General features: G+C 41.0%; 1 protein-coding gene across 1 annotated transcript; it reads right to left on the minus strand.

Annotated features, from left to right (window-relative positions):
• Window positions 1-1,369: 1,369 nt before the first annotated feature.
• FGF23 (fibroblast growth factor 23) lies at window positions 1,370-4,682 on the minus strand. Its single transcript, XM_010162583.2, has 3 exons — window positions 4,331-4,682; window positions 2,400-2,503; window positions 1,370-1,886 (listed from the first exon to the last, which is right to left on the minus strand). Exons 1-3 carry the CDS (start codon window positions 4,551-4,553, stop codon window positions 1,449-1,451), a joined length of 765 nt encoding a protein of 254 aa, XP_010160885.1. The 5' UTR covers window positions 4,554-4,682; the 3' UTR covers window positions 1,370-1,448.
• Between the last annotated feature and the right edge of the window lie 7,785 nt (window positions 4,683-12,467).

Below are 12,467 nucleotides of genomic sequence, written 5' to 3' on the forward strand. Positions count from 1 at the left end.
GCTCATCAGTACCTTGCTTTTGATTTCTGCAGTGTAGATCAAGAATAACTTTTTCAAAACCACACAGATTTAAGCGTTCAGGAAGATCAAATCAAAACAAAAAGAAATAAGGGAGAAAAGTAGCTATATACACAATTTTCAGAGGCCTTGTGGAAATTAATATAGCTCCATCAAAACCAATCAAGCTCTCCTGAATTCTACCAGCTAACAATTTGACACCTAAATTACAATAAAAAGCTCTGCTCTGCAGATATTACATCTTAACTAAAGATTTGTAAACTTCAGATGTATATATGGAGGTTAGATTCTGATAAGTAACCTTCCCCATAACATAAAACAATTTAGGGAAAAGGTTTTGTCAGCATTAGAGATCTGATTAATATTAAAGTAATTTCAACCTTCTAAGTATAGCACATCTGATACCTGCTCAGAGCTAAATAGAAACATGGAGCTAAACTTAGATTCTCCTTTTCTAAATACAAACCGAATTTTCACTCATTAGATGAGCGTCTTCTTGAGCTGTTGATAGTTTGACGTCTATAAGGCATAACGTTTTGGATTTTCTTTTTCCCTGTGTTGTTCAGCAGTGTGCAAAACCAGCCATCCTGTTTAACACACTATTGGTTATTAGTAATCCTGGTACTTCCCTCTGGCTGGAAATATGCAAAACTAAGGAATGTCTCTACGTTATATTTCCATATTGTGACGCTAGAATTTGGTGAATACAGAAGTATGATAGAGAAGCACTTGAGAGACAGTGAAACTATCTGCTTTTTTTCTGTACCTTGGCTAGGATTTGGTAAGTGTCAGAAATGGCACTTTCTACACAAGACCATTTGATTGTGTCCTGTTCTCCTGTCAGTTACTCCAGTTTTCCATGTGTGCTGCTCCTATGACAGCAGTGTGGTCACTTTTTGACTTGTATGGACATGAAAAGAGACTGAAGCTCCAACTTAACAGCTAAAAGCCCCCATATATAGTAATTTTTATATAAGCATATACACACCATCAGTTGGTTTGTCTGCTGTGCTTGCGCAGCCAGGGATGGTGCTAGTAAAAGGATTCCCTGTCTGTTGGAATCTCAGATGCTTCAGGTCTCTTCCCAGTTACATCAGTAATGTAACATTGGTTTCTCGTTTCATTCAAGTGAATTATTTTTTCCACTGGTGCATACTTAAGGTGATTCAGACCCTAAAACAATTGATTTGTATTAATATTTTAAAAAATGTGTCTTGTTTCCAGTTAAACAGAGACGCAACTGGAAAATCTCCAACTTGTTTTTTTAGTAAACTGTCACCTCTAAGTACAAAATTTGAGATTAAGGATTTTTTCCCCATGTCTTTCAGGTTTCTGATAGCTATTTTGACATTCAGACTGAGCGTGCTAGACCGTTCTTTTTGCCTTTTATATTTGCCCATGTCTTCAATTTGCAAGTGGCAGGGCCCCAGTTATCTTGTAATGTAAAAGCGAGGACTCGCGTACCTCCTGGCATCCATCATAGCATGTGGGTCATCTGGGTTGACCACGTCGTTCTGGTTGATTCTCACGGGTTCTCTGGGCAGGTGGGAAAAGTCTGCTTGCCGCTGAAACTGAGATCCCAACACAGAGATCTTCCTCTGTGGGACCAGGATCTGGTGAGGATCCATTGGATCGATTTCTGCACTTCTAGTATTTCTGTGGGGCTCCGGTGTGTTGAATCGAAACAAAGGGATTTCGTTTCTCCTGGACAAAAACTGGGAGTATGGTGGTGGATTCATACCAGGGAAGAAAGCTTGTTTAACTCTGCCTAAGCTAACCAGGAAGTTGTGTTTGGGAGATTGGTACACATCATATCCATTTTCCAGTGTCCTGTGGTTGAACGTGCAGTCTTCTTGACTGAAGTAATGCTTAGGGGAAAAAAAATGACACTTGTGAGCAGAAGAACTTGGTGAATGACAAGTGCTGATTAAAGGTGGAAAGAGGGATGAGATCTTGCAGCAGGTGTTTTTCAGATCTGCCAGCTCTGTAGCTCAGACAACTCAGGCTTAGTCAAATGTAGATCTGAGATGCATGCCCATGTTTTCAGCAAAGGTATTATAATGATAACATTGCTTTCTTTCAGAGGGCTGCATCATTTGAGTTACTCCCAATCCATGGCTCTAGGCTACGGCAGGAATTCAGATTGGTCCATCACTGGATCTCGTTTTACCCTCCTTTACTGAAGCAGGATTTTTGTCAACTCTACAACTCAATGCAATCAAAGAAGAGAGGAAAGTTTAACCTAAGTGACAGGTCCTCGGCTTGCTTAAATCTGCATCCTCCTATTGTAGCTGTACAGATTTGCCAAGCTGAGGAAACAGGCACCAGATTAGCAGACTGCATTTTCTTTTCACTCTTGAGTCTTAGTAAAGCTTACTCACCGAACCAAAAATGTTTCCTTTCATGTCCATACACAGGTAGCGTCCGCTCTTCACACCTGTGATTATTACTGAGCCAGCACCCTCAGACTTGATCATTAGGGCACCTGTTTAGAAAAACAACAATGTCAAATCCAGGACCCGGTTCGACACTGCACTGTTGCCCTACAGATCCACAGATGATCTGGCTGGAAGTTTCCCCTGGGGGTCCGAACCAACCTCCTATGTGAACTGGTACTATTGCTCACCCTAGATCAGGTTAGCCCTCACTTTGTCTGAGCCTTGGAAAGCTCCCAGGGTGGAGATACCATCACCTCTCTGGATGCCCTGTTCCAGTGCTGCACTAACCTCTCAAAGACAACGTATTGGTTTTTTTTTCTAACATCCCCTCTGAGGTCCCAAACCACAGTCCGGGGCCATTAACCTTAGTTCTGTCATCAGCCACTACCAAGGGGAGTTTGTCTTCCTCATCTTTGTGACTGCCCTACGGTATTAGATTGTCCTTAACCTCCTTTTTGCTATACTAAACAAGCCCAGCTCCCTCAACCTTTTCCGATAGGTTGTACTCAAGGCCCCTGGCCATCCTGAAAACCCTCTTCCAGACCAGCTCCAGTTTCTCCACATCCACCTTGAACTGGGGTTGCCCTAAGTGCTCCAGGAGCAGTTTGGAGCAGTTATGGGTGAAACATGGTATTTTGCTGGCTGTTGTTTTCTAAAACATCACACAGGTTCTTGACCAACATACCTAAAATGAGTTTTATAAAACCTTTAAATGTGCAGGAAGAATAATAGCAAGAGAGTGCAAGTATCCCTGAAAATGTTTCGTTAGTAATTCCTAAAAAAAAAAGCCGAACTTGATCCTTTTTTCTCCTTGATTAATTTATAACTTTTAAAAACATTCTTTGCACCTTACATGTTTATGTAAAAAAATCATTCCATATGCTTACATTTTTAACTGAGTGGATGAAGAAGATGCTATGCAGCAGTAACAATAAACATAACATCATGATCCCTAGCTACTTGTGATGTGAGTGCTACTAAAAGAGAAGTACTATTGAAATGTTATGAAAGAAGTCTTTAAAAAGTCTTAAAGTCTTAAAAACCCCTCAATTTTTCTACTAACTAGGGTGTTTGGACCAGGTATTCAGCAAAGGAAGAAGAATACCTTAGTTTTCAACAAAAATAAACTATGATGAGACAATCTGAGAGCTTTGTAGTTACAGTAGGGAATGGTCACTCCAGAGGCTTAGCACTTCTTTTACAGCAGCCTGGCCTGTTGTAGTTTCCCACTGTTTCATCACCTGTTGGATGCTCATTTACCCACGCTCTATGCATAGTTGAGTTTCTGCCATGCGCCTACATTAAAGACACAAATCTGAAGGTTGTCTCACAAACCAACTTCCAATGCAGAGATATATTGATGTACTGGGAAAAAAATGACCTCGTTTTAGTAGTTATCAGATCTCTACCCCAAAATAGGGATTTTATGGATGCTGTCAGTTTTCCACTACTGCTATGGTGAGTTCCCTCAGTGCAGTTCCTTTGACAATACTGTCACTGCAATGGGAAGTAGCTGTGTGGGGGATGTCATTACCAACCTCTAATAGGAACTTCCACAGGAAGCTGTAGTTAAAATCATAAAGTGAAGGAAAATTCGAGTAGTTTTTGCTTGCAGAATATCACAGGAACCACAGAACTTTATTTCTCTTAGGTGAGGAATGAAATTCCCCGTCTACTTGATTTCTCTGGAGTAATTTTGTTTATTTGATAAACAAAAGGATTATAATTACGTATATTTTCCATCCCACAGTTATACTTCTCTGTCTGCCTGCCTAACAAGAGGAGGAGATTTTGTACAGGTAGTGAGAAAGTAAAAGCTTTGTTCTCCCTCCCCTGCTCCCATGCAGACTGAGGGTCCATAGGAAATTACTTACTGTAAATGGTTTGGTGAGGAACACCATCAACATAGCCATCAGCGTTGATTTGGAGATGGAAGCTGTTCCTCTCTGTATCTGTGTAGAGGTGCATCAGGTGGTCTCCGTTCCCCCAGCTGGGATTCAGCAGTGGAGAGGAGTTGGGAAAGGCAAGGGTAGCCTTCAGGCTACAGAGTACCAGCAGCGTGTAGCCCAGGCAGCTGTAGGGACGGGTCTGCGACATGGCTCGCCCTTCCCAGCGGGTGGTCGGTATCTGCAACTTGACACGTCTCTTTGCTTCTTGCTTTCCCTTGGTTGCCTCTGTCTGGAGTGTGAATCCTCAGATAGGTTCCCTTCTTTTCTGCAGAGGCTTATAAAGGGCAGCAAAGTGACATCACACAGGAAAAACTTCTCCACATCCTTGATTTTTGTCAAAGCAACATTTTAAGTGTCCTGAAACCTCAAGGGAAGGATCTCTGGCTAAGGTGCGGGGGGGAAAAATGTAAGGTTTCTAAAGACAGCTCACGAAAGCTAATCATATGTTCAAATGTTATCTACAACCCTGTGACATCTGAAAGCTTCCCACGCCCCTACTGTTAGATCCAGGAAGAGCAACCACTGCACTTTGTGTTTACTGAAGGGAATGACCCTTCAGACCTGAGTTATCTTTTTTTCTCAGATATGTTTATTCAGATTCCCACCTCCTCCCCTCTCACTTTCCAAAATACATTCTGATTTAGTGGAAATATCAAATACTGCTCAATGATTTTGCAAAAGTATCAAAAGCTGATATTAGGTTGTCCTGGGCCTGATTGCCCCTTCATTATGGCATAAGTTCAACAGTGAGTCTGTTGGGCTAGTATTTGTGTCACTCTATTTAAGAAAAGGAAACTTGATATGAGCACAACCCAGTTGAAACAAGGTGTCCCTTTTATTTCTCCTGTTTCATTTTGAGTCACCTAAATAGTTTAAAGTTGGTCAAACAGCTAAAAAATACCTATAAAACTTTAAAATTACATGTTTGTTCCTGCATTGCACATCTGGCTGGCAGTCTTTTACAGAGTCATACAGGTTACCATGGCCAGTAGATCTAGGATCCGAATCAAACCTGAGATCACTCACATTGGCACATTTTACAACTTCAGGTACAGCAAGCAAGCTTGGAAGAACTACAAAGGGACATAACCAAGCTGAAAAGTAATAAATGGAGAGCAATGTTAGAAACTGTTCCAAGATAAAATACCTGCTTTTCAGTTGTCCTGCCAATGTTCTGTGGCTTTACAAACAAATTTTCTGATTTAAAAAAATATGGTTCCATTTATTGTATGAAAATGCTGTACCAATGGGACCTGTGTATACGAGTAAAACGATGATAGGAATAACAGGTTATAAAGCTAGACCATGTTAAGGTTTCTTTCAAGAATTAATACAAAACTGAAAAGAGTAGCATTTTTTGATTTTTTTTTTTTTAGGAAACCTGAGGAGTTTAATTGTAGCAGTCTCAGGTTCAACTGCATCTCTAGTTGGACACAGTATGCAAAATTCTTAGTTTCATCAACAAGCCGTGGAGCAGTGCCATCAACACCAAATATATTATGGATTGATACAACTGTAACCAACTGCAAAAGCTAATCTGATTTAAAAAAAAAAATGCTTAAAATTAGCAAAACTCTGCCAAATTCTTCTGTCACATCTGCATAAATTTAGAGACTTGCATCAGTGTACATACACCTGTGTAAAGGGCAGCAGCTTTTAGCCAAAGTATATAAGGGTCATATCTTAAACTGAGTAGGCTGACAAAGCTGCCTTCACTGAGAGGCAATGTAGGCTATAGATGTTTTACTGGTTATAACTCTGAGGTGTTTTAATTTAAAAGATAGCTTGGAAGGAAGGGAGGGTTATTTTTTCTTATCTTTTTTAAAGCGATGTATCTGTTTATCATTTAAATTATCCACCCATAATTTTCACTCTGGTATTAAAAACAAATGTTTAAGTTTTGTTCTTGTTGTTTGTTTGTATTGTTTTTCCTTTGTTCCTTTTCATTAGTATACCATGGAAATGTGGAAATGTGGAGCTGTATACCTCAGAAACAGTTGCAAAAGTTTCTGTGAGAGGCACTTACAGGATAGTGTAGGTTTGGGATTCTTTTGTGAATGCACTTTTTCTAGTTTGATATTTCAAGTTCATAATGAAATTTTTTGTGCTTTCCCTTATGCACTGGTCTGATCTCTCTCTGGTGTCTTAGCTGCAGAGAAACAGTTCTCAGGTGTTTGAAACATGTATTCAAACCCCATTTTAACACATGCCCATTGTGAGCAGCTGTTTCATTTTTTTATATATCGAAGAAGCAAAGACTGCTTTCACATGCTTAAAATGTTTCACATTTTCAAAGGTTTCCCATAGGGTCAGCAAAACTCCAGACTTTGCTGAATTTTCTTTAAGCTGCTGGGCTAAAATGAATTTATTTAAGTCACTGCTTGTGAGGATGGTAATGCAAGTTTTGTGTTTTCACAGACTTTTGTTTTGTTTTAAACTCATAAATGCCCACTGCATGTGAGGTTTTTTTAGCAGTTCATTCTTTTTTTTTAATTTCAGGCTGATCCATTTATTCCTTCTCTTGATATGCCACTTACCTTGTCCTACCTATTCATCTGTTGATGAAGTAACCAGGTATATGAAATCTTGCTCACACGTTCAGCTGTGTCTGTTAGTCTAATAGAAGAGATGACAATCTTCTCTTGGGTTGTCATACTGTTGCATCAGTAGTGACAGTATTCCTGCAACTTTTACCACATATGTTGATATTGCTTTTTTAGATCTCTATTGTTCTGAGATGTTTGACCAATCGAGACAATTTTTTCTCAGTTGTCAGTAAAGAATTAGCTGCAGGGTCTTATAGCTTTTGCTTATTTTAGAGGGGGAAAAAAATTGAACTGAATTTGAAGGCCAAAAACATGTCAGCAAACTCAGAACTACTGTTCTTCTTTAACCATGACTTTAGTCCAAACAAATAATTCAGCTTGTGCTAAGTTTTATTCAAACATGGGAATAGGTTAATCTCTGCTCTGGAGGAGCCTGCACTTTTAAGCAGCTAGGAGGAAAGTGGGTGCTGTGAAAACAGCAGTGTGAGCACATGTGAGCTGGAGGCATGCTGGTGGGAAAGGACAGGGCTGACCTCTGCCTTAGGACTGAATGTAGATGGTTCTGTGGTCAGGATGGCCACACTGCCACGTTTTACATTTCCCATTGCAGGGATGCTACACAGCATGTGTCAGGTGCCACAGTGGTGCAGGGCTTTCCTTGGAAGCATCCTGCAAAGGCAGCTGGGAGACAGCCTGGAGGTACCATCCATGGTGGATGTCAAGAACTGCAGAGGTAAAGTGAGGAAATTCTCACTTCAGAGCAAGGTTGAAAAGGAAAGATGGATAAGACAGACCCCCGCTTGCAGGCTGAAATTTATTTGATAAAATAATGGATGCTATGCCCCTTAGTGTGTCTTCCTCCCCTCCCTCTCTCTGCCATGTCTTCATCCCAGCCCTCCTTGTGATGCCTCCTTGCTCCTTGCTTCAGAGGCAGCACAGGTCTGGCTACGCTGGTTAGTCTGGGTGCTCGACTGGGCCAGGTGCCTCAACTGTAATGCCTGCAATGCTTGTGCCTCACTGGTAGGAGTGTTAGCCCAGGACACAGAGCAAACGGGACACAAACCACTGAATAGCTGTAAATGGACATAGTAACTTATTGTGTGGAATGGGTAAATGTTCAGGAGAAAGTTTTGCAATTTATTTCAGTATGATCATTTAACTGCTAATTATACTCAAAACTGTACACAGAAGGAATTGAGTTAGGGTCATGGGAGCAGCCTGGGCTCTGACTTTCCCTCATTTTGACTGCTGTGAGTTTCAGCTTTAGGTCATTTTTTGATCAAAACTTGCTATTTTGAATCTGTAAACCCCTGATCTCAGCAACTGTGTGTCATCCCTTGTCCAGCTGCTAGCAAAGTAACTCCTTTCTTTTATTTCTTATCACTTCAGTCAACTGCAGAGGACCTACAATGGGCAGGCAAGGTTTTTACAACAAATTTAAGTTACTACAAGTGATTTGCCCTCAGTTACCTTTTGCATACCCCTTGAAAGTGCTTTGCACACCATCAGAAATTTGCAGGTTAAAAAAGTTAGTTTCCTAGTTATTATAATGGTGTTGCCTTCCAGGATTCTCCTACGAGTAAAAATGCACGTTCCCTCACAGTGCTGGGCTACCTTTCATCACATAGGAGCACCCGTAGCAATGTTGCTTAATAAAGCATATTGACTTATATTTAAACAGGTGTGTGGCTTGTCCTTTTGCAGAACTCTCTGCTATCTGATTTTCTGGGGTGGCCTCAGGAAGCCGCTTGCTCGCTGCTGTTTCAAAGATCACAAGGCAGTTTGGGCTGACAGATTTGAAGCTACCACTGCTTTTAGCAATTTTCTTTGCATTGCATCTCTTCAAAGAGGTCAGAGAAATCAGGGGCCCTTCCCTCTGCCTCCTCTTCCTTAAAATCACTGTAATAACTGGCTCTGGGACAATCACATCTTCAGTGTTGGAAATGCAAGGGTGGAGTGCCTCTCCAGAAGTTATTCTAGGAATCATGACGCACTAAGTCAACGATATGTACAGTGGATGCTCTGTGTGTATGTGTGTGCATGAGCCTTTGCCACAGACTTTACCCGGTGTTGTTAAACACATCCTGAGTGACCTTATTTGGATGTCCCATTCTTGTCACACTGCCCACGACTAAAGAAAACATCCTGGCTAGGTTCACCTACGTGAAACAAATGAGGTAAGCACAGCCCACTGGGTCTGGGACTACAGCATGTACTAGCAGTTTCTGCAATGTGTTTGCCAAATATATTGTTTTGGGTCTTCTATTTTTCCCCCCTAACCCTTTCTCTACACAGTAGACATTTTGGAAACCCACGTCCCATTTCAGAAGTGCTAAGTCACCTGCACAAGCAGCTCAGAGATATTGCTAGAGCAGCTTCCTTGATGTCTTTCACTACAGGATGCGGGATGTATGGCTTTCCTGGGAAGTGCCTTTTCTTTCCAGTCAGATGGAAGACTGGCATAAGCTTTCAGCTCTGATCCACAAGTCCAAAAGGGAGAGCAGCTTTTTACCAGTGGTTTTAGAGATTATGGGCTTTCAAAATTTAATGCAACAAAGACAGGTAGAAAGAGAAAGCCTCAATATTTCACTGTATTCTGAGGAAGTAGATAAGAAATCAGACTTCCCTACTTGCATATGTCCCAGCTGGTAATTTGTGATGCTGTTTGTGTTGTTTTGCTCTAACTGAAATGAAGGGCCTCATTCCTCCTCCAGCTGAAATCCTTGGCAGAGCTCCCAGTCAAAGCAGAACCAGTCCCTAAAAGGTTGTGTTTTCTGAACACAGAGTGTTTCTGTCATTTTAAAGGGTCTGAATTTTCTTAGGTATCACGGAATAGAGAATGGGTACAATCTGTGATGAAAGCTGCTGATATCCTCCATTTCCAGAGAGATGCTTCCAGTTTATTGAAATGGAGTCTCTCCCAGGTTGTGGCACCCATTCCTCTGGGGATGAGAAGACCCTTTCTCATGTGGGGACCTGCTTCTTCTGCTGCTCAGGTCAGCACCTGGACACAACCAATCCCATAGATCATCTAATACGCTTGGTGGTAGGTAGACGAGAGGATGTGCTTGCCCTAGGGTGAGACAAATGAGAAAGGTTTGTGAGGATCTGAGGGTGGTTCCCTGCATAGGAGTAAGTGGGGGGCAAGTGGTCAAGGTGGGAGGTATAGGTGTGAGGGAGTACACCAAGAAAATGAAGGAAGAAGACACATTTTTTCATGTTTGTCTGTGGTACTGCTGCTCTTTGTATATGAGCAAACTCTGAGGTAATCTGCTTGAGCCATGCAAGTGGTTGAACCAAATGCCCTTTCTCAGTGTCTTGTGGTATCAAGTTCTCCTGATAATCTGTAGCTTAAAATAAGTATATATATTTAAAACCACATAATTTAATCTCTTGGTGTGCAACTTGTAATTTCATCTATGGTACCATAACAGTGAAAGAGTTTTAGGTTAATTCTGCTCCCACACGCATACTTGAGAGTATCAGTTCTCAGGTGTTTTTTCTCCTCAAAACCAGACAGCTCAGCTCAATCTGAGCTCTCACATGGAGATCTCTTCATGCTTTCTCTGAACATCCTTTGATTGTTGCTCTTGCTGCTCAGATCCCAGCCTGAACACCTTGATTCGCTTCAGTTCACCCTCTATAAAATAAAATCCACAAGCCCAACACAAGAACCCACAGCACTTGTCCATCCCTTGTTTCACTGCACGGACCTTCTTTCTTCCCTGGATACATGTCCATTGTTTCCTATATTCCCTAACACGATATAACCAAATGCTCTTTAACCTCTTGGACCTGAGACGAGAAGGACGTTGAACGTGTGCCAGGCGGCTTTTGCCCAGTGGGTTTGCTGTGGTTTGGGGAGCAGTTCCTGGGGTGGCAGAGCCAGCAGAAGACACATGTGGCCAAAGGGCCCTGGCAGGCCTCCCCAGGGACAAGCGGCAGCTGAACCAGTATCTGAAGCATCTTAGTAGAAAATAACATTGGGCAGGTGAAGAATAAAGATTACGTTCCTTGCTTTATTTTTTTAATTTATTTTTAAAAATCCCATCAGTGAGATAACTATAATATCTTCTCTTTCATCTGCAGGGAAAGGGAGCAACAAGATAAAAAGCAGCCTCTGAAAGACTCCTCTTGGTTCCAGTCTAGTTTAAAGGCTGGTGCTCAGCTGTTTGTGATTTTGCCCACAGCAGCTCTGTTGTCTTTAACTTCTGCTCAGTTCTTCTTAGTACTGGAAGCACAGTCAGTGTAAATAAAAAGGTGCCCTTGGGGAAGCCTTCATTTCCTGTGATGTTTTTCGAACTTGAAACAGAACTTGAAACCCAAATGCTTTTGGGTGCTCAGGGTTGAAGGGAACTTAAATTTCCTGTTGCTCTTATGTTTGAAGTTTGATTATGGTCGCTATATTGATCCAAACCTTCACTGACAAATGTTACTGGAGTAGTGTTGCCATTGAACTGGTCAAGGAAATTTTTCTTTCTCCTATGCTTCAACACACACAAAGCAGAGAGCTCAGCTTCATACATACTTTAGGTGTGTGAACTCCCTGCCTCTTGTAAAAACCTGCAGAGGCTGGTGGCACTTAGTTTGGAGTCCAATGTTGTAAAATGTAGATTGCTAGCATGGCAAACTACTTGCAGTCCTTGAAGGACATTTGGTTTCTCAGCTGCAATATGACTTTACTCTTGAGAAATGCATGCCCTTACACAGGGAGCTAGGAGGGGTGGAGATGGCAGAGTTATGGGCAGAAGCAAAAGTTTTAAAAGACTTTTTTTTTTGTTAATGATATTTTTCTTATTTTATGTTTCCAGATCTGTTTCAGGGAGGAAAAATGCAGTATGCTATCTGTAACCTTTAAGTTTTTAACTTTACAGCAATGCAATTTGATTTAGACGTAAGTGATGTCTAGACAGTCTAATCTCACCAGTCTACCTCCACAGCTTTGCACTTGAGTTTTACTGATTATGCAAGTTCTGATTTTTTTTCTGAAGAAGAGATGACATTTTAAAACCAGACTTCTCTAGCATCAGTTTGGTTTTAGATGTAAAGAAACCAAGAACCGTCTTGCAAAATGTAAAAATTACACTGATATTCTAACAGATTGTCAAGACATTCTGATAAATAGACTTGAAATATAATGACAAATTATTTCTGAGTAGTGTTTGCAAAACAAACAGAGTGATATTAGGTTAATGAATGGCACTAAAGAAAGGGAGGAATTAAAACTAATAAAGCAGGAGCAGAACATGCAACATACTTTTTACCTTAGTCAGAAGAAAAAAAAAAAAAGGAAAAAAGTGAGTGAATTGGTTCCTGGCCACCTCCATGCATAATGTTTTGTTTCAGTCTGCTCTAACAGTCTTCTGTAATGTACACTTTTTGTCCAAAACCTGTACATAATAATTCATTAAGACTGAGCGTAAGTATCAGTAATTTAGGGTAACATACGCTATGGTCACAAGTTGCAACAAAGGAAATTTTGAGTGGGAAAGAAGTTAAAAATTCTGCCCCTGAGA

The sequence above is a fragment of the Antrostomus carolinensis genome, unplaced genomic scaffold (assembly GCF_000700745.2).
Source record: "Antrostomus carolinensis isolate BGI_N321 unplaced genomic scaffold, ASM70074v2 scaffold6282, whole genome shotgun sequence".
Lineage (NCBI taxonomy): Eukaryota > Metazoa > Chordata > Aves > Caprimulgiformes > Caprimulgidae > Antrostomus > Antrostomus carolinensis.